We start from the raw sequence: 21,532 nt of genomic DNA on the forward strand, positions 1-21,532 counted from the left end.
GCTAGGCCGTCCCGTAAGCGAGTTGCTCGCAACACCAGGTTTTAGTTTCGGGGCTTTCAGAACTCAGGTTTGAGTCATGGATAGGAATCTGAGACTGTAGACTAGATGTTTTGGGGAAGCTTAACAAAGATGCCTGAGAACACGATGTCTGTCCCTAATGATCTATTGGTGTACTCTAAACTTTTGAACTGGGAAGGATTAGTAAAGTCAAAGTTGGTAAAAAGTCTCGACTGCCAAGTTATCTTTCCCATCGTACAAAATCATCACATATTTATAACAAATGGTCAACTAACTGAATGAAAGCATCTGACACTAAAATAATGAGAAAAGTCAAAAGTATGGTGTGATACCTCCCTAGACTACCAAGTGACTTACGCTTTGGTATATAGACCAAATTCTTTCGTTCCTTTCTAATAAGAAATACACTGGCTCAATGGTCTAGCGGTATGATTCCTGCTTTGGGATGAGTCATCATTCATGCAGGAGGTCCCGGGTTCAATCCCCGGTTGAGCCCTTTCTTTTGCTTTAGACGAGGAAAGTGTCGTGTTCTTTTTGCGCGATTTTTGGAGGTGGTTGATGCTCCGATTTAAGCTTAGACTGAGCCCCACTTCCCGTAAAGACGATGTGGTCTGTGCTTGCTTTTAATTGGCCTATCTAATCCTATTGCAACTTGGTTATGTCTTTATACTTTGTGAATTGAACGTATTCTACGGAGTACTGTAGAAACAAAAGATGAGAAGAGCCTCCGTCTCTTTTTTTTATTAGTTGCTTCTTCTGTTTGTTGGGTAAAACAGAGCGTATGTAGGGTTTAGCTACTACTTGATGTATAGCTCAACCCATATCTTCACAACAGACAGCCTTGCACGAAACAAAAAAGCTGAGAATAGCGAAAAGTCTCTAAACTAAATGATAGGTTTCTAAAAAAGTATATAGGATAGCAGTGCAATTCGAATAATGCCATTCAAGCTTAAAGGCGGTGTTGTAAATTAGGTATGTCTAAGCTATAGGGTAATATTGTCGTGGTCAATCGAATGAGAGTCTGAAACCATAAAGACATGACAATGACAACAAGATAACGTTGGCGGGGAACATGGGGTCCAGCCTGTGATATAGCACGAGCCACTAGAGACTTTGTCGAGAGTCGCTGCGAGGCCATCAACAATGGACTCGTCCTACGGTATGAGAAAAGTTGCCAAATGAAAGTGAAACGATAACATTAACAAGTCACTTTATGCTATAACTATAGATCTGAATTCTCGGTTGTTACTATTACATACTCAGAGGCTCAGATGCTCTTTTAAAGTTGGTGCCTCAAATTGAAGACGTCGAAGCTACATGGTATAAAGCAAACATCAAACTACTCTCTACCGCCCATCCACTCATTAGATCATCAACATCAATTGACAAACAACACCCATCAACAGCAACTAAGCAGCCGCCATCTCAATCTCCCTTCCTTTGACACTCCTCCATTCAACCATCAAAGCACCAATAATGGTCGCAGCCGCGGTCCCAGCACCAACGTAGAAACTCGTCGTCAACGCATCGTTGTACGCCAGAATCACTCCGTCCAGCCACTCTTCTCGAATAACGCTGCGAATGTTTGTCGCGCCAGTTGCAATGACAAAGTAGGGATCCAGGCCAGGCACATGCTCGTGAATCTTGTTGATGAGTGTGTTTGTAAACACAGTGTTGCCGGCTGTGACGCAGAGCGCGCCGCCGAGGGTTTGTGAAAAGACAATGAGGGCGGTGGCTGTAGGAACGTCGACCATTTCACACACCACTTGGACAGCGATGAGGGACTGTTGCAGACCAACGCCTACGCCGATGCCAGCGATAAGTTGAAAGCCTACCCATTCGGCCGTTGATGTGTTCACTTCAAAGGTGGTGATGACTCCAAAACCTATGGCCATGAGTACCGAGCCGGCAATCATGAAGGGCGTGTAGTAGCCCCAGGCACTGACTGCTGCACCAGCTCCCATGGCGCAGAGAACAATGGCAAGGAGCATGGGAAGGTTCCTCACGCCAGACATGATGGGGGATTGTCCTTGCACCGCTTGGAACCAAATGGGTAGGAAGTACATGGCTGTGAGGAAACATGCGCCGGTGTTGAAGGAGAACCAGGCACCAGCCCAGACGCTGCGCATCTTAAAGATACGTGGAGGGACTGTGGCGTTCTCGTCCATTTTGTATTGCATGTAGACAAACAAGATAAGGAGAAAGGCTGCAAGCATAAAAAGCGACGTAATGACAGAGTCATCCCAATCATAGTCGACACCACCCCATTGTAGAGCCAGTAAAAGACACACAATGGCGGGCATGAAGATGACGGTCCCGATAGGATCGAGCTGCCAGAAGCGTACTCGCCATGTCGCAGGCTCAATGTTTCGTACAGGTTCAGGAAAGAAGAAAAGAATGACAAAAACAGTAATGGCACCGATAGGAAGGTTGATGTAGAAGCACCATCGCCACGATACCTTGTCTGTAAAGAGACCGCCCAGCAAAGGGCCTGCAACGGAAGAGATACCCCACATACCACTGACAAGACCAGTGTACATAGGTCTCCTGTGAAGAGGTACCGAAAAGGCAAGGATAGTGAGCGCGCCTGCAAAGATGCCAGAACCGCCGACGCCGGCAATAGCCCGTCCCACGATGAGCGTGACACTGTTGGGAGCGACACCGCAGATGAGACTACCCACCTCAAAGATGGCAATGGCTGTTAGGAATGTCCACTTGATGCTGCCATAGGTATACAGCTTGCCAAAGAACAGCTGCAGTGCGGCCGTTGTAAGCATGTATGCCGACCCGTACCACCCCACGTCATTGAGACTTTGGAAAGCGTCAGTGATTCTTGGAATTGCCGTTGCAATGATGGAGTTGTCTGTACGCATTAGAACAGTTCAAAATTGGGACTGTTCACTTACCAAGAGCCATGACAAAGACAGCCAAGCAGAGAGCGAGAGTGATCAAACCAAGCTTCACTCCAGTAGGATATTCTTGTTCAGGTCCCGATTGTCCCTCCCCACTCATGGGAGGTGAAGATTGGAGTTTCTCAGTGCTTTCTGTTGGTACAGCGGACCGTGGACGAATCTCATTATACCGAACCGAACCCATCACAGGATGAGGGTATTCTTTGCCGTGGTGTTCCGGCATGCTGTAATCTGCGGGAAGAGAACGGACACTGAAGTTGCTCGGAGCAATCGACGATGGCCGACTTACACCATTGATGTCCTTGGAGGTGCATGAACCTGAAGCTCCAGGGTGCGATGTAAGCCAGTCGTCGGCATCTCTGGCAAGCTTGGCTGTTTCCGAGTCAAAGTTAAAGTATCGAGATGATTCTCTCAAAGACGAGTAGAGGGTTTCTTTTGGCAGACGTACACTCAGGTGCGAACGACTGGTCGCAGCCATAGAGTAGTCTGGGGCGGACATGATAGAAGCCATCTTGAGTGATTTGCGCAGTACGGCTGTTTAGATTGCTGAAATGTGAAAAGATAAATATCCCAGCCGTGGACTCATCCAGACGGGAAGACACCCTTTTAAGCTTCATCTTTTGTTCACTTCTACAAGAGTAGCCTGCAGAGCATTGTGACACGACAGATCCTTTAGCAAGCTCATGTTGAGTCGATGATGATCGTTCGTCTTACAACGGGGGCGAGAGTCAAATCCACAAGAAAATCACTTCTCATAAGATCTTCACCTGCAGTTGTGGCCTGTCTTGCCGAGCACGAGATGTGGCATCCCGCAGATAGTGTCTAGGGCATGCAATGACTTCAGCGGCATCAACTAAGAAGAAGCGTTCTACGATAAGATCGTGTAGCCCATCTTCTCCTCCAGGCCAGAAACGCGGCCGTAGCGGAGACCGGGTGCCGTCGGGGCTTGAGGATGCTTCGGATGTCTACAAGCCTCATATGACTGCTTCTGTTTCCGTATTGTCAGCCGCTTCCGCCGATAATCTCGTAAAGCAGCCTGGGACCTTTGAAGGAGGAAGGAGATCCTTGGTCGCGACGGGACTTTGTCTTCAAGATGATGATTGCATGGGTGGCAGTACAAACTTGTCATAGAGGTGGTCAGATCCGAAGCCAGTGATTTCGACCAGTCCAGCCATTCGAACCAAATAGATTGCGGATCGCATCTTCATTAGCAACCTATCTCGTTATCGGTAGGGCGAAACGTGGCTACACTGTATAAGCAAGAGGCTTGAAGATGGAAAGTTGTGTCACTTGACCAAGCCAGATTGGAACGTTTAGAAGAGAACGGCAATGAGTAGAACGGTCCCTACTTGGGATGTTTCGCAGCATGACGGACATTAATGCAAACCCGAGACCGAAGATCCCAGGATATGATTATAGCTTCGAAACGAATTCTGTGGTCAAAGTAACCCAGTATCGGACGGCGGGAGTTATGTCGCCGACCCATAGATTTCTCTGTGGATGAGTCAAAATGACGAGACAAGGTGTTACAATTGTCACACAAAATGAGAAGAATTGTTAGGCCGCTCTTGCCTTGGAATTGTCTTTCCAACACAAGGCATCAATGAACGGAAGTCCGGAACTCTTGAAAGCTGATAAATCATCTATATTGACAAAGTGCTTCCAACTCGACCATATGGGGGTCGAACCAACTAGACAGCAAGTATTAATGCGCTCTGACTTGGAATAAGAGTGACGGGCCGAAATTACTCGAAAGTAGCAAGAATAAAAGCCACATGGGTACATAATGATAAAGTGTCTATTGATCCCTTGCAATTGACGCAAAAGATGTCCAGTGTTGTAGCTTCCATCAATATATCGGAGGAAGAATGTCGCAAAATTCAGGCGAGGTCCTCGGATAATTTGATTTCATGGCATTTCAGTTGATATGAGTACCAATGTTCTGATGTCCATAGTCCTCAAGGGGGGTTTCAAATTTTGGAGTGTCAACGCGGGCTCGTTTGGCTGGTCTCTTGGGCGTGTCCGAATGGAAACGCTGCTGTGCATTGTGAGCCGGGGGGCCGAAAAGAAGTCTGGCAGGATTCTCTGCAGAAGTTCCTCGGCCGAGTTTGGTTGACCTATGGATTGCAGGACTCTTTGTTTGAAGTCGGACTGGAGGTATGGAAACACTGCCGTTGGATGGGGTGTACATCTGTTGTTGAGTTTGATGAAGCGATAAAAGCGCAGCGTCAGCGAACATGGGTGAACCTGGCCATGCTGCAATCTGTTCAAAAACATCTTTGTGAAATCGCAGCTCAGGAGTTGACATATGTGGCGTCATGTTCTGATTGTGTGGAACAATATTGCCCCAGAATGGCATTGCAGCGTTTGGATAGGTGGACGGATCATCCAAGAAGAATGAAGGAGTTCCAGGGTGAATGGTATTGCAATCAGAAGCTGCTTGACCTTGGAATACATAAGGTGGCTGCGGCGCGATTTGGTCCTTAAAGTCGGAATTGCTGCTGGCTTGTGATGGTGTAGAAGATTGTTGTAGTCGCTGCCACATGGAAGGATTGGGCCATGCAATCTCCAAGTGTTCGAGAACATCTGCCAAGTGTCAGTACAACGTTCGATTCTGAGATCTTGTTCTGACCTTGAGGTGCATGCTGGAAGGAAAAGACGACAAGGTTGTGGGCTCTTTGGAAGGTCATGTTGTCTTGTGAACCATGATAGTTGCCCTCGCTGATGACAAGCTTGATACGGCCAAGGTTGTCGGCCGCGTTCCAGTGTCGTTGATACAGAAGCTCTTGCTGGAACATGGGGAACCCGATAACTTGCTTTCTATCTGTGCGCGACACGACGCACGGCCAGGTGATATCTAGATTGGCAAACGTGGAACTGGCAAGGTCAGTGATGGTCCTGTAGATAGATGAATAGAACGCACGTAACAAGATTCCCATCGATAAAGAGCCTAGCATTAATCGTAGAATGGCCTTTGTCGGCGACTTGATCGTTTTGTGGTTTCTTCCACAAGTGAATGGATATATGGAAGGGAGTGCCCGGTTCGAGGCTTGGGACGAAACATGTGACTGTCGGGACACCAAGAGCTTGCGGATTCAAAGACTCTACACCATTTTTAGGATCAAATGTCAACCTAGACATGGACTTACCTGTATCATGGACGACGTGACATGCAACCTTGAATTCTTGCAGAGGAGTAGGGGAGTTTTGTTCGAAAAGGAGAACGTCCCAGTCCTTGTACCGCATGTTGATGGCTGGGATGGGGATGAAGATGAGTGAGAGAATAAGAGATCAAAGTCCAGTAGGCCATGGTGACTTGTCCCGTGCGAGCTCTTGCCCAAACAGACGTATGGTATTTGCGGAAGGAGGAGAGGAGACAGCGAGGCAGCGCTGTAGCGTGGAAATCCACCACAATGGGTTCTTAGGCGATTTATAACAAATAGACAGCATTGATACAAATTCAATATTGGGACGTTAGCTTCAAAGACGGGAGATGTCTAGGACTCGGCATGACATGACTCTCGAGGAAAGTTCAGATCCAAATGGCATGTCAAGAAAATAGCACCTCAATTTTATATTCCAACTTACTGATGTAGAGCATACACTGTTAGCCACATCTCGATTGCCTACATGTTAATAGTCCTTTGCTTAGCTATACCCTCCAGTAATCACGAGGCACATTCATTGACACCATTCAATCCATTGCATTCCATTTCTTTATGTACAGAAGAGCATATTGGCTCAAGGGTCCTCATCTCCTTCCATACGAGCCTAGAATTGTTAGTATACGAATATCCCACTTCCTTTTGCCTACTCACCCTTGTAGCTCCTGGGCCACCAAGCTCTCGCTCTAGACCACCCTCAAAAGCTCGGGGATAGGCGGGACGGTCGGGGTAGTTAAGGTAAACAATTCCAGTGACGCTCATGAAAACAGCGATAAAGGTTCCGACCATGATGGCACCGGGGCCGGCGGTGGTCCAAGTGTACTCCCAGGGAGAAAAGATTCCCAAAACATCGTTATCCTCGTGAATGGGTTCACCAAAGTTTCGTCGCTCCTGAGGATCCCACCAGTCGGCGCGAGGGTCACGGAACTGTCGCTTGATTCGGGGTGGGTTGATGTAGCCGCCGTTCTGCGATATTTCATCAGTTCCTTGGTTCATCCTCAAACTTGTCTGTCACTGACCATTCCGGGGTCCTCCGCCTCGGTCATGCTGGGAGCCTCGGGGTACTTCTGGTCAATGACCTTCTTATCGGTGTACTGGTCGGGGAGGAATGTTCGGCGTTGGATCGTAGGAAGTCGTCGAGCAGCTGCCATGCCGCTACGCAGGGCCGAGGCCCGCGCAATTCGTTGGGGGAGCATCTGTAGGAAACAAGTTTAGCGACATCAATTGGACATGCTCAGACATCTTTAGAAGCATACCTCGGCCGATGGGACAATGTCTTCGGCGTCCAATTGCTCTGTGACGTGATGAGATGGCTCAGTGTTGAAGCTTTAGCCAATCGAGGCTGTGATGATTCTCAACCGAAAAGTTCCGCCTCAGGCATCAGCGAGCGCGTGCCGGGCCATTTTCGGTTAGCTTGGTTGGAGGTCCAGGGGGCGTGCATCTTCGATTTCTCCCCAGCTCAAAAGTTTTGCTGACGACATTGGATTTTGCGACTAAATTCTACGCAGTTCGCCCGCAAGGCCTTTGAACATGTGCAAAATTTGTATGAATATCCACTGAATTACTACTATTCTGTAGACATTAATTTCGACCCCGCAAATGATAGCTTCGCAGAGAAAACGCCCACAGCGTCCCTTGTCCCCACGTTGCGACTATGTCCGAGACCGCGTCGACCGCCAACGTGCTGCCCAAGTCGGATCCTGATGCTATAAAAACCGAACAAGACGCGCTTGAGGGGCATGAAAATGGGGGAGACGCGTTGCAAGGAACAATGGATAGTCATGTTGAAACAAATGAGGATGCGCCCGCCACCGAGAATCATCATGAGCCCAACGGTCATATCCATGACGACGAACGACCAGCAAAGAGACGACGTACACGAGACTCGACACCCCCTCAAAGCACACCAAAAAAGATGAAGCCCGTGTCGCCACCATGGAAGAAGATATCTGCCGACGGCCCAACGTCTTATACCGAGAATGGCCGTCGCAAATCTGGCCGCATCAACACCCTCCTACCAGAACCTAGCCCACCAAGCAAAAACCGAACATCAAGAAGATCTACCGGCGCGAATTCGACTCCCAAACCCAAGGCTGAAATCCAGTTGACTAATGGCAACTCAAGAAAAATGCCCAACGGCTCTCACAAAGCGAGCCCCGCCACTAAAGTTCCTTCGAAGCAAGCACCCGCATCGACACCAAAATCTGCATCAAAAAAGCCTGCAGAAACCCGAACATCTTCCCGCTCTACCCGTCGACGAAGTCCCTCTCCTCCGCCCCCTCCCAAAAACTCGACCAGATCCCGTCGATCGGCACGATTTAGCGATGCAGTCATCAAAGATGAACCAGAGCAAGAATCACGAACCGCACCTTCGAACTCTACCCATCGATCACCTCGGATAAAACTACGAGTCGGACGATCTGGCCATATTCCTCTTGTGCATCCTGATCAGGTTCGCAAAAGGCCAAAGATTGGTACAAACTTTGAAGACTTTTGGACTCGGGCTGGCGATATTCCTGTCGAGGAGGGTGGACTCCAAGCATCCGAAGATGGTCCCCAGTATACTGATGAATTGGCCGAGCGGGATGCTCGTGTAATTCTTAGAGTTGAAAAGGAAGTTGAAGATGGCGGAATGCTCTCCCAGGGTCGATGTTCCATCTTTCTCCCGGAACCGCAAGAAGAGCCGCCCAGACAATGGGCTCGTCAGGATCACATGGTGAAAGCTATGGCCAATTTTCGAAAGCTCATGCTAGCGGAACAACAACGTCACCGATTTGCAGCAAAGAAAATAGCTGAAGCATGTCGTGACGAGTGGCTACGACGTCAACCAAAGTCGGAGGAAGAGATTGAAGCCGAGCAGAGGGCAATTTGGATATCCCGATACCGTGTTGTTGTCAAGACATTGTTCGGCACTTGGGAAAATGTCCGTAACGAAGTCAATCGTCGAAGATTGGCCGAGTGGGAGCAAGAGGAGCAAAAGAGAGTCAAGGCAGCATTGAACGAAGCCGTCAACCTCTCGGAACAAAAACTACAAGCTCGCCAGGCAGGACTAGATTCTGAACAGCTTTCAGAAGAGGAAGACGGATTCGATGATCTCAGCGACGACATGAGTATGATCGACGACGACGAACTTGGTCTCGCATCGGGCGAGGATGAAGATAACGAGGAGGACGATGCCGATAGTGATATAATGTCATCAGACGAGGAGGAAGGCGACGATGAGGATGACCAGAAGGATATTGGCGACGAAAACTTGACGCAAGAACAGCTACGAGCGAAATACGCCCATGTACCAGAACTTGAGAAGTCAACCGAAGAGACCTCAGCCACCGAACCCACCCCCGAAGATACTGATGCTGTCGATACGGCTCAGGCAACTGCTACCGAGAATGCCGAGACGAGTGACGAATCTGTAGACATGGATGACGATATGGGGTCCACCGATATGGACAGTGGTGAGGAGGAGGAAGAGTCAGAAGAGGAGTCTGACGAAGATGCCGGTGGTCTCTTGGGACTTCTTTTCGGAAAGTCTGAATTGAAAAAGATGAACAGTGAGGCTGTTGCGGACGCTACAGTCGACACAAAGGAAGATTCCGAGATGGCCGATGTGGAAGCAGCATCAAATGTCGATGGTGAAGGTGCCGAGGAAGACGAAATGTCTTTGATCCAGATGCCCGAACCAGAGCCTCATCATGAAACGGGAGCAGGATTAGAATTAGAAAAGTCGACGAAGGAGGCAATCGACGAGGAAAATGAACAGATACCAGAAGCCACCCAGGATGCCGCACCTGATCTGGCGGGACAGCATGGCTCATCAAACACGGACAAAAATCTCCAGGGGCCTGCTACCCACGATAACGAAGTTGTCATGACTGGCACTGACCCCGAGCAACCATCTCTGGCACTGACAGAAAAACCTCATAGCCCAGCGACTGAACCAGCCACCAACCCACCTAGTCGCGCACATAGCACATCACCACCCGCCACATCAGAAACCAAGCCTTCCGAGCTTGACACTGCATCTTCTGGGGAGATGGCTATCGACAAGCATGATACAAGTCGATCTCCTTCACCCCAACCGTCCAACCACAAAATCGAGGTACCTTTCCTTCTTAGAGGAACCTTGCGAGAGTACCAACGCGACGGTCTTGACTGGTTGGCAGGTCTCTACGCCAATAGCACCAACGGTATCCTTGCTGATGAAATGGGTCTGGGCAAGACGATTCAAACCATTGCCCTTCTTGCCCATCTGGCATGCAGTCATCAAGTTTGGGGACCGCATCTCGTGGTCGTCCCCACCAGCGTCATGCTGAATTGGGAAATGGAGTTTAAGAAATGGTGTCCTGGCTTCAAGATCTTGGCATACTACGGCTCCCAAGAGGAACGAAAACGAAAACGACAAGGCTGGAACAATGACGACATATGGAACGTCTGCATTACTTCGTATCAGCTTGTTCTCCAGGATCAACAAGTGTTTAAACGTCGACGCTGGCATTACATGATTCTGGATGAAGCTCACAACATCAAGAATTTTAAATCCCAAAGATGGCAGACTCTTTTGGGTTTCAACACACAAGCCAGGCTGCTACTGACTGGTACACCCCTTCAGAATAATCTCACAGAGCTTTGGTCACTGCTCTTCTTTCTCATGCCTGCTGAGAATGGTGTTGGAGGGTTTGCCGATTTGCAAGAGTTCCACGATTGGTTTGCCAAACCAGAATCGCAGATTTTGGAGAGTGGAAGAGAACAGATGGACGATGAAGCGAGAGCCATCATATCAAAACTCCACAAGGTCCTGCGACCTTATTTGCTGCGACGTCTAAAGGCAGATGTCGAGAAACAAATGCCCGCCAAATATGAGCATGTCGAATTTTGTCGTCTGTCGAAGCGACAACGCGAGCTCTACGATGGATTCCTTTCTCGATCAGACACCAAGGAAACGTTGAACTCTGGCAATTACCTGTCCATCATCAATTGCCTGATGCAACTCCGAAAGGTCTGCAATCATCCTGATCTCTTCGTTGATCGACCCATCATGACTTCCTTCCGTATGCAAAAGTCTGTCGTCTCAGATTTTGAAGCGACAGAGCACAGATTACAGAGGCTGCTTCACGACCCCAGTCCAATGAAAGGTGTTAGCTTGGGATTCCTTAATCTGATGCCTACGCAATGCGAAAGCCTTTCCACTACGCAAGCTGAACGCATCTCTCAATTGAGCTCACATAGGATATTGATGGATCTGAGAGAGGCTCAAAAGGTTCGGGCCCAGAGTGCACACGCCAATTTGGATCCTTCCACGGTCGCATCAAATATTGGATACTTGGAAAGTGGTGCCAGATGGGGACGATACGAAGAGCTTCAACATTGCGTCTACCTCAATGCTTTGCGCCGTCAGAAGAAGCCAATTTATGGCAAGAATTTGATTGAGTTATTGACTATTGGTACTGACAAGCGACCCTACAAGCCGCGGCCAAAAATCCCTCGTCAAGTCATGGCCTGGTTTGAAGAGGAATCGACGCTCATCCAATCCATGATACCGACGGTGAACCAGCGCGCAGACAGCTTCAAAACCATTATTGAGAAGTTCTCATGTGTTACTCCAGCGGTTGTGACCAGAGACATGGAGCAATTCGTACTCGGTCGCAAGGGTATTGAAGCTTTCAGAGACGAAGACCTTAAACTATCAGCGCCTGTCCGCTGGGCACCATTTTTACCAAAAGAAGCACCCCCAGATCCTTGGCATGAGGGCCGCATGCGACTCAGCATTCAATTCCCCGACAAACGATTGTTGCAATACGACTGTGGAAAACTTCAGATCTTGGAAAAATTGTTACGAAAGCTTCAAGCTGGCGGCCACCGTGCTCTCATTTTCACACAAATGACCAAGGTTCTAGACATTTTGGAGCAGTTTTTGAACATCCACGGCCACAAGTACCTCCGTTTGGATGGTGCCACCAAGGTAGAGCAACGCCAAATCCTCACCGACCGATTCAACAACGACCCGCGAATTCTATGCTTCATTCTGTCGACACGATCAGGTGGTCTTGGTATCAATCTCACAGGTGCCGATACCGTCATCTTTTACGATCAAGACTGGAACCCTGCAATGGACAAGCAATGTCAGGACCGATGTCATCGTATTGGACAAACGCGCGATGTACACATTTATCGATTGGTAAGCGAACACACAATCGAGGCCAACATTCTTCGCAAAGCGTCGCAAAAGCAAATGCTCGATGATGTGGTCATTCAAGAGGGCGAGTTTACAACGGATTACTTCAACAAGATCTCCGTTAGAGATGTCCTCAGCGAGAAACTAGACTCAAAGAGTGAAGGCTTGGATGCTGCAGACGCTGCCTTGGACAGAGTGCTAGGCGGGCCCGATACCAGTAATGATCAGCGAAGAGTTGGCCGGGCCCTCGAGCAAGCAGAAGACAGAGAGGATGTAGCAGCTGCACGTGTCGCAGAGAAAGAGATCCAGGCTGACGACGCCGATTTTACTGAGAAACCTAGTAACAATGCTTCCGGTACCTCGACAGCGCGACAAGGAACACCGGCTGGCAAGTCAGTTTTGGATGGCGGGCTCGACGATATTGACACTCCCCAAGTGGAAGAAGTTTTGGATCATAACGCTTGGGGCGACAAGATGCATACTATTGACGACTATATGCTCGGTATTATGGCTGAGCAACTTAAGGATACTAAGCTCGAGCTACCGAAGGACAAGAAGAAGGGAAAGAAGAAGGGGAAAGACACACGCAAACGATAAGCACATAATAGCCACCCTCATGGCGAACACAATATTCTGTATACTAGTAACATTCACATTATTGAGGCGAAACAAAAGGGCCCGCGGTCATGATAAATACGGCGGGTGTAGATTGGGAGTGTACAGGATTAAAACACAATAGGCTGGTGTATGGCAAACAGTAAAACGGTGGTAGATGAGGTTTTTAAACGCATGCATGGAGTTTTGGAGAGGAGATTGTGTTTTTGGGGTTTATACTAGACTTGTAAGAAGAATTGATGAGATGATATCACTGTCTATTAAGGCTCATTCTGAGTCTCTATGGTGATGTTGGTGGTGGAGGAAACTTGGCTTCGCCCCGCACAGCCCCATTGATACTGTCGATCAGGCAAAGAGATGTCAGCCAAGATAAAAGATAAATACGTATTGTCCGCAAATATTAACAATTTCTACCAAACAACTTCCTACTGACCAAGCCCAAAATGTCCAACTCCAAAGCACCGGAATTATCCCCACCCTCTTCTGATCTACCACCATCATTTGAAGAGTCCATATCCGCTGACCCGCCTATATTCAAGACGCAGTTCGCCTGCATCACATTCAACAAGCACGACCGCATTCGTCTTATGAACTTTACCCAAGTAGAGGTCCAAGCGGTTAAACAAGTGGTCAAGACTCACTGGAAGCCCGGTCTAGCTCAAACGCGTCCGTACGGTGAATCTACAGAGATTTGGGTGCGTGGAAGACCATGGGTATATGACTCCAATGGGAACGATGATGCAAGACGACTCATACTATTGATACTCGAGACCTTGTTTGACCTTGGGTGGGTTGTTCAGTGTTCTTTGGATATCACCAGGAAGTCTGAAAGTAAAGGTGAGTGAGGGCGGATACTGATATCAATGGCTCTGACTTACTTGACCAGATTCCCTCATATTTCGAAAGCAAGATCCCGTTCCACCACCGTGTGACTGGATTTGAATCTCCTTCGACAACAGCGACAAGTTGAAGATTGTTGACTCACCACCGAAAGATCTGACAGATGCCATCCTGCAGACGTTTGGCCGTGACGTCCGAAGACGTGAGATCACACTAGAGAGATTCAAGATTCATATAGGTATTCAACCGTGGGAGCCATCAGGAACGGACACTGTTACGACGAGATTACTGTTGCTCAAGCTGATTGAAACACTTGAGCGATGCGGATTCACGATTTATGCAACGATTGGAAGTAAAGGAGAGGATGAAGAGGGCGCAGCAGATTTGTTGGTTTGCCAGAGGGCGAAAGATTGGGTTCCTGGGGCGCCTATCTGGCATAGATAGTCGTTGTTTATTCTACCAGCGGTCTTAGGAGAGGTGTGATATCCTCGGCAATATCCCAGTACAACAGTCAGTAGAGATAACAGTAATCAAGGTTTTACAGCAACAGGGCCCAACTTGGACATGTTTGATTGTGAAAGGTATCAATTTCAAGGGGTTAGCAGGTCCAGACTATCGTCTGCATACATGCTTCTGGTCTCTGTCTCAAGTCTTGATTCTTCAGGGATTCGTGATGTCAATGACTGTATACGTTAAAGCCAAAGGATCATCCCAAGGTCCATTCTCAAGGTACGTGATGTCCTTGATTAAACGCTCAGTGGAAAAGAAACACCCGTCTTGAGTTCATTCCACTTGACAAGGAAGAGCCCCTTTACGTTTTCGTTCCGAAGAAGTCCACAGTCATTCCTGTGCTCGTACATATTCCAGCGCCGAGCTTGACAGTCCTATAGATGTCAGATATATAGATTTAAAAATCTGGGTTTCTTACCTGGTTGCAGTACCAGAAGAATCCGCATTTGGAGCACTTCTTGAGAGAGTCCGATTCCTTCTCGCATCCGTGACATTTTCTGGTCTGATTGTGGGCAACCGAGTATTCCTGCACTTTGTCGTTCAAGTCCAACAAGCCCTTGAGAGATGTTGGCAAAATCTGTTCAATCGTTAGTATATTACCGCTTTTGGAGGTACCACTTACTCGTAGCTGTCCAGGATCCCCATGAATACCTCCCATATTTCCGTCCATGGGGACATGTTTTGTAGCGTAGAGCATTACAACTGTACTGCCTACTCGAGGCTTGGAATTATCAATCTGTCGCCCTCCGATTCTAGTGTTGTAAGCAACGGCACGTATGGAGGCATCAATTTCTTGATCTCTGCTTTCAGTGGGAGAAAAGAGAATTTCAAGGCCACTTTTGTCCTTGACGGTAAATCTCATGGGACGAAAATCCTCGATGTGGGTGATTTCACCGAGAAATACCAAAGGGTCGCTGTTTAGCCTAATGTCGTCAATGTTTATGTTCATGCGACCCGGAGAAGACAATCCCTGGGGTCCCATTCTGATGGAGTTGGGCAGGCCCGAGAAGAGTGGGAATCTCGTGGTGTTGCGTAGGTTGGCGATATCGCGCGCAGCGGGTGACAAATAGCAAAGACGACAGTAACAGTCAAAGTTGAAAGCGTCCTTGAGCTTCTTCTGACGTTGTTCGTAAGCCAACAAAGGTTCACCCAAGTAGGTGATGGTGATTTCTTGTCCCTGTTCGATATACTCAGTAGCATAGACGTCGATCGTCTTTGAATCCTCATTCCACTGAGTCTGTGCATTTGGATTGCAAGAGTGATTGATACGCGAGGTGGTTCGGAAGATGGCACCATTCTTGGCGTCAGGACCGGGACAAAGGCCGTTGGTTTCAGCGATGCCTACTTCTTGACCAAGGTCAGGGTGCGAGTTGAGGAGAGAGTAGAACGACTTTTTCTGAGCTTCGGAGAGTTTGGCGAGTTGACCGATGATAATTTGATGCAAGACTTCGTGAGAGGGAGCTTCTCGAGGGACTTCGATGAGAGGGGATTCAGTGAAGATGCGAAATTCTTTGAGGATTCTGGTGGCAGCGACGAGCCCTTTGCCCTTTAGGGGGACGTCCTGGACGGTGAAGATTTCTTCGTCCAACATGATGAGAATGACAATCTCAGATGAGACTCAAAATCCCGAATGATACTCCAAGAGAGTTGAATCACGGGAGTGAGAAGAAGGAAATTCTCATGAAAGGAGAGGGGCTGTTGTTCGAAGGCTAGTGCACGCAAGCAGAGGGCACCTGCATCACACTGTCACACAGCTGTTGGCCAAAATGAGTAGAAATAAAAAGAATAGACAGATTGCTAACTAGATAAGATTCGTTTGTAGATTTTACTAAACTAGCTTATTGATTTCGTCCTAACCTTGAGTGTCAACTCTGATACCAATCCCTAGGAGTGGTGTTGTTTGCCAGAATGTCACGACAGACGAATAATACGAGAAGGACAAGCAAGTCCTTAACTAAAGGTACCATGTTTGTTTGTAGTCGGCATCAGCTAACTTATTGTTTTTATCTCTTATGCTCCAAGTGTCCACGTCGTAGTGCCATAACCTATGTGGTGATGAGAAAACATTCGCCACTTCATTCCTGAAGCGATGGAGACGAGACGAGCAACAAGAGTGTTTTGATTTTCGTATTACAGGGTATTTATGTTCTAATAAAATTTATCATAATTGGAGGACTTCTAAAATCATATTACGGAGTAGCAAAACACTTTGCTAGTTGAGTATGAGAAATCATGAATGATTCAAGGAAATAACATCTACTTCTGTAACGAGATACGACATTGTCTTCAATATTCGTTTGTTATTAGAGTTGTTAAAAGTGAGTAGTCCTTGCACGTCTGCTTCGCTAACATTGAATCCCCTCAACCGAGTCTAGCCTATTTTCCCATGTTGATCATGTTGCATTTGCCTCCTCGTAGCGAAGTTTCACCGCAAACTTTACTGATGATTTCACAACAAGAGTGTAACATGCCCTGTTTGATTATTGTCCCCCAAACCAAACACTCGGCATTTCTCTGCGGGCGAGATTTCTGGGCGAGCGGAAATCTTGAAGAGCAAGTATAGGTAGGGGAGACGTTCATTCTTTGAAAAAATATAATGTCGATTGTAATCTCCGAGGTTGTTTGCTTTGTCTAAAACAGCGTCGATATATACAACATCAGCCCTTTTGTGTTGCACATGAACCTGGTTACGCTATGAACCTCGCTTCACATCCTGCAAATCCTATAACCAACAATACTAAGAGAATTATAAAAGCTGTGGATTCTCGCACAAGAGGAAGATTATGGTAGCGAAAAAAGCAATACAACCGATTGGTCTGCCAAGAGTCATGGTAGTCTTCCCGTCATCCCGTTTCATGGGCCTTGTTAGTGTTGCAGTTACATCGGTATATCCCAGTCCGAGTCAGAGACAAGGAACGGCAGTTATGATTTGCTACTCAAGTGTGCATTGGGTCAAGAAACAAAAGGAGATGTTGACGCAGGGGATGAGGCTATTATATGGAAAATACTACATCGATACTCTATAAATGATAGGCATAATGATGAGGAGGATCATCCCGGTAGGATCAGCGATAGTTTCGGATGTTTTTCTTTAACGGGAGTTAACCAAGTTTGAACTAGAATGTTCATGGTTTACTAGAATATTCCGAATACAGAGATTTCCTTTTTCTTGGTGTAGTAGACTCTTTCTGTATTATTGTCTTACCTACGATCGGACCGAGAGCCAACATTAGATCTTGAATAAGAGAAAAGAAGTTGGAGAACAACAATATAGAGTATTGAAACCCCAATAAACGAACCACAAATAGGGCATTGAGTTTGTAGCAATCCAAGCGTCTTCTCCGACGTCTCGCGTACATCATAAATCCCAAACACGATAGTGGATAAGATGGAGTAATATTCCCTGTGATCTTTTCTCGTTACTGTTAGGCCCTGTCAGATGCCGTCTCCCCGACAGAGTATAATCTCCATCAGGTTCCACCGACCAATCTCTCGTCTCCAGTTCTCTCAAACTCTATTCTCCTAGACTACATATACACGACAGACAACGACCGTAAAATCCCTTGGATCCCAGTTTATAGCCTACATGCTAAACTACAACTAGCAGTTCTAGAACAGTGATCGACTGGTAGAGTAAAAATCTGGTTGGTTTGCAGAGACCTACAAGGGATCCTTGGAAAATGACTCGTAGCGGCTTGAAGCGGGTTTCATCAATTCTTTTTTAGGTGCCGACCAACGCGCAGATTAAATCATCGAATCCCTGTCTCGGTATAACCGGCTTGGTTTTGACAGGGGAAGGGGAAAAGCTTGGTTTGGCCTAGGCAATGAACTGCCGAGACAGCTGAGTTGGCGTTATATTCACACAGACAATGCACTATACTAGGACGGCAATCAAGTTTGGCTGTACACAGTCAATATGATATAACCCAATTCACGAACCAACATAGTCCATTCATTCATCCCCTGGTACCGGATCCTTCCCACCCGCAGTTCCTGCAGGCTTCATATCCTTGATACCCTTGGGTAAAAAGTTACAGTGTTGTTCGTCAAACCCCCAACTAGCGCAAGGGGTACTTTGATCGGCCAACGAACCAGTCGGGGAACTTTTACTGGTCAGTAGTCCACAAAAGGATCGACACTGAAGAAGTCTACTGTGACCCGAGCCAAGATCCATGGAAGCACAGCTCAAACGAATCAAGAGCCCAAGGTAAGGCTGTCTTGTGTTGTCTGTACTATACGTAATTACAATATTGTGTTAGGATTACTGCAACGAGATGACTCGCATTCTAAGGAGTTCGGTGACATGCCACCCCAGCATCCCAAGACTGTATAGAGCAGTAGCCCGACAACCAGTGTTAGATCTGTCTACTACCGACATGACAACCCAACTTGTTATCCATCATTCGAGCAGCCACATTTTTAACTTTGTAATCCCTACTATTATCACCCGTTGTGGAGGTATTCGCTTGTGACCCAGCTTACAACTCTGACCAGCCTTGGTTTGATGCCGATCTCCTTTGTGTTGTCGTATATCACTCAGAGGATACCCAAGGAACGACAATTTTCGCTAATCTATTTGACGCGCGCCTCTTTTCATTTATTTTCTTTTTGTTTAACTTCGTGTCTTGATATCTTTACCGTCCAGCATTGATTTACACCTGTAGACTGTCAGGTCTCTTCAACATGGAAACGACTCCAAAAGAGTCGAGACAACTCGATCTGTGGACGTCGGAGTTTATCACTTTCGGCGCCGCCACAATCTTTATTGGGCTGCGCCTATTGAGTAGACGGCTGACGAGGATTGAATTCTGGTGGGATGATTGGTTTGCATTGTGCTGCTATGTACGACACTCTCTTTGTCCCTTTTTGTTCTTTTTACTGACTTTTACAGGCTGTGGCTATTGCTTGGGTAGTCATCATCCCTATTTGTATGTCCTAATAACCCCTAACGGCAGTAACTTGCATCTGACATCTTCAATAGGGATCCAAGAAGGCCTCGGTCTTCACATCAACGACGTCGACAATGGCAGGACGAAACCCGAAATCTTGATGAAAAATGCTCTCATCCTCTACGTCGCCGAACTGTTTTATGCCACTGCCCTGTTCTGCGCCAAAGCATCTATCCTGAGTTTCTACTGGCGCATGTTCCGAGTTACCAATATCAAGCTACCGATTCAAATCCTGGCATGTTCTGCTCTGATCTGGATCATCATTAGAGTGAGTATACGTCGATACAGAACAAGGCAAAGACTAATAGGGGCAGACATTTATGGGAATTTGGCACTGCGTACCTATCGATCGATTCTGGAACCCGACTGCTGGGGGTGATCAAGGATACTGCGCCATTGAAGACAAAAAGTTCTTCTTTGGAACTATTCTTGTTCACGTTATTCTTGATGTTTGCATTATTGCACTTCCCATTTTACAAGTTCGAAAGCTGCAGCTGCCTATTGCGCAAAAGATTGGTATCTCGCTGATGTTTGTCTTTGGTATTGTGTAAGTTTTCCGTTCCTATGGCTTGTACCGCATCTAACAGTAGCAGTATCTGTATATCAGCCATGGTTATTATCGTCGCTTCAACCCAATTCGATGCCGCATCCGAGAACCTCACCTGGAACTTGACCACCATCGTCGTCTGGGCCTCGGTCGAAGTAAATCTTGTCACTGTATCTAGTAAGCTTCAAAGGCGCTTCTCATCATAACCATGCTAATCATCACAGCCTGTCTTCCCACCGTCCGACCAGCCTGTGTCTACATCTTTACATGCACCAACCCCAGGTCCGCCATCAACTCTAGCGCCAATAGTTACGGACACTCGTACGGTCGAAGCCACGGTCGCAGCCAAACCAAAAACACGATTCGCCTTTCAACGATGCCTAACAACAAGGATAACGACGAGTCAAGCTCGACACATCAACTGGCCGATTCCGACCGGGAGCGCCAGTCATCAGACTTTGAGAGCCATGCTATGGATAGATACCGAGGAAACGTGGCTACTGTTACTGGACCTGCCCATGGACGAGACCAATCCGAGGAGTTCGAGACTGGGACACCTTTCGGGGGAATTATGGTCAAGAATGAGACCACTGTGATGGTTTCGAATGCGCGGTCGAGATAATTATGTTGGTTATGATGGCAGTCTTAGGATATACAGTGTAATATGAGGCAACAAGACTTTCTTTTGTTTCGTCATAATCTTTTCTATTCGTGATATACATGCTTAGGTTGTTAATGCTGATTGTCTTTCTAGTCTTGAAGTCGTGCAAATAAATGCCCCTTCGAGGCTAGCTTACCCAACATGCCTACCTGGCTCTTGTTTGTCATGAATAATGTGACCAGTCGCCCAGATTTCAGCCTATTAACCTGTCACTTGTGGCGCCACATCTTCTTTTGTTACAAGTCTGCTCCAGAAGAAGATACCCATGCAAGTTCTTGCGGTACATATTTACAAGGATCAGAGAAAAACGAAAAGTTAGATATAGTGAGTGTAAGGCCTGAATAGGGATCCTGGTACTTGAGCAAAACATGCTATCTATGGATCTATACAACACGCCGGAACGAAGTATCGCCGCGACGGAAAAGTATAGCTCTGATTTGAAAATTAGATCCGCAAAACGGAGGTGTCCTGAGGTACTTATCTACTGATAAGACCGTTTTGGGGTCGGGATACCTTTATATATTAATCCAACTCTATACCATTAACGAGGAGTGGTCGAGTGGTATCCGTCCTAAAACCCATAAACCTACAAACCTTCTCTAAAATCCGAACCTAAACTCCTTCACCCACTCGGCCCTCCTTGTTTTTTGTAATTTATGGGTTCGAACCTGACATTTGTTTTGCCCGTTGTCGCCGAACCTCTGAGGGTCGTCTCACTTCTGCTGTGGACCACCAGCCAGATATGCCTTTGTTCATGGAAGACTTTCGACCATCAACTATTCTTGTCGATTCGAATGTAAGCATTGGCTTGATATATCGGGAGTGCACTTATGTTACATCTTCTCAGGCAGAGAGAGAAAGAGGCCATGGAAGACCTGGTCGCGGTCAAGATGGAAGAGGGAGAGCAAAAATTCGGGAAGTGGAATGCACATGAAGCGAAGGCACATCTAGCGTGCTTCTGGAATTGAAAGCAATGGCTTCGTTATACTTCTTTACTCTAAAGTTATTTTAGCTTATCGGCCACAGAGTACTACTCCGATGGTTGTCGGGAGCTATCAAGAGGTTGCTCGATTTAGGGCTGATGTCGAATAGGCAATAGAATCAAAGACTGCTGTATTAATGCTAGATTAACCGATTGATTACC

At 47.2% G+C, this 21,532-nt stretch overlaps 7 protein-coding genes across 7 annotated transcripts; 3 read left to right on the forward strand and 4 right to left on the reverse strand.

Moving 5' to 3' along the window:
• Positions 1-1,427: 1,427 nt before the first annotated feature.
• Positions 1,428-3,441, reverse strand: FSST1_011380 (major facilitator superfamily domain-containing protein; the record flags this gene model as incomplete). The annotated part of the gene is made up of 2 exons (XM_083234506.1): positions 1,428-2,881; positions 2,925-3,441. The coding sequence occupies 2 exons, from the start codon at positions 3,439-3,441 to the stop codon at positions 1,428-1,430; spliced, it is 1,971 nt and encodes a 656-aa protein (XP_083081076.1).
• Positions 3,442-4,848: 1,407 nt separating this feature from the next.
• Positions 4,849-6,176, reverse strand: FSST1_011381 (uncharacterized protein; the record flags this gene model as incomplete). The annotated part of the gene is made up of 3 exons (XM_083234507.1): positions 4,849-5,516; positions 5,563-5,807; positions 5,854-6,176. The coding sequence occupies 3 exons, from the start codon at positions 6,174-6,176 to the stop codon at positions 4,849-4,851; spliced, it is 1,236 nt and encodes a 411-aa protein (XP_083081077.1).
• Positions 6,177-6,671: 495 nt separating this feature from the next.
• FSST1_011382 (uncharacterized protein) lies at positions 6,672-7,626 on the reverse strand (the record flags this gene model as incomplete). The annotated part of the gene is made up of 5 exons (XM_083234508.1): positions 6,672-6,701; positions 6,749-7,060; positions 7,114-7,290; positions 7,351-7,420; positions 7,589-7,626. The coding sequence occupies 5 exons, from the start codon at positions 7,624-7,626 to the stop codon at positions 6,672-6,674; spliced, it is 627 nt and encodes a 208-aa protein (XP_083081078.1).
• A 122-nt stretch (positions 7,627-7,748) lies between these two features.
• Positions 7,749-12,863, forward strand: FSST1_011383 (chromatin-remodeling protein SWR1 domain-containing protein; the record flags this gene model as incomplete). The annotated part of the gene is made up of 1 exon (XM_083234510.1): positions 7,749-12,863. The coding sequence occupies one exon, from the start codon at positions 7,749-7,751 to the stop codon at positions 12,861-12,863; it is 5,115 nt and encodes a 1,704-aa protein (XP_083081079.1).
• Positions 12,864-13,324: 461 nt separating this feature from the next.
• On the forward strand, positions 13,325-14,165 carry FSST1_011384 (uncharacterized protein; the record flags this gene model as incomplete). Its single annotated transcript, XM_083234511.1, has 2 exons — positions 13,325-13,718; positions 13,885-14,165. The coding sequence occupies 2 exons, from the start codon at positions 13,325-13,327 to the stop codon at positions 14,163-14,165; spliced, it is 675 nt and encodes a 224-aa protein (XP_083081080.1).
• Positions 14,166-14,467: 302 nt separating this feature from the next.
• FSST1_011385 (SET and MYND domain-containing protein) lies at positions 14,468-15,822 on the reverse strand (the record flags this gene model as incomplete). The annotated part of the gene is made up of 3 exons (XM_083234512.1): positions 14,468-14,605; positions 14,650-14,808; positions 14,854-15,822. The coding sequence occupies 3 exons, from the start codon at positions 15,820-15,822 to the stop codon at positions 14,468-14,470; spliced, it is 1,266 nt and encodes a 421-aa protein (XP_083081081.1).
• Positions 15,823-18,914: 3,092 nt separating this feature from the next.
• Positions 18,915-20,349, forward strand: FSST1_011386 (uncharacterized protein; the record flags this gene model as incomplete). The annotated part of the gene is made up of 6 exons (XM_083234513.1): positions 18,915-19,073; positions 19,123-19,159; positions 19,213-19,448; positions 19,495-19,727; positions 19,768-19,904; positions 19,952-20,349. The coding sequence occupies 6 exons, from the start codon at positions 18,915-18,917 to the stop codon at positions 20,347-20,349; spliced, it is 1,200 nt and encodes a 399-aa protein (XP_083081082.1).
• Positions 20,350-21,532: the final 1,183 nt, after the last annotated feature.

This window comes from Fusarium sambucinum, chromosome III, assembly GCF_050947815.1.
Source record: "Fusarium sambucinum isolate potato_lamoka chromosome III, whole genome shotgun sequence".
Lineage (NCBI taxonomy): Eukaryota > Fungi > Ascomycota > Sordariomycetes > Hypocreales > Nectriaceae > Fusarium > Fusarium sambucinum.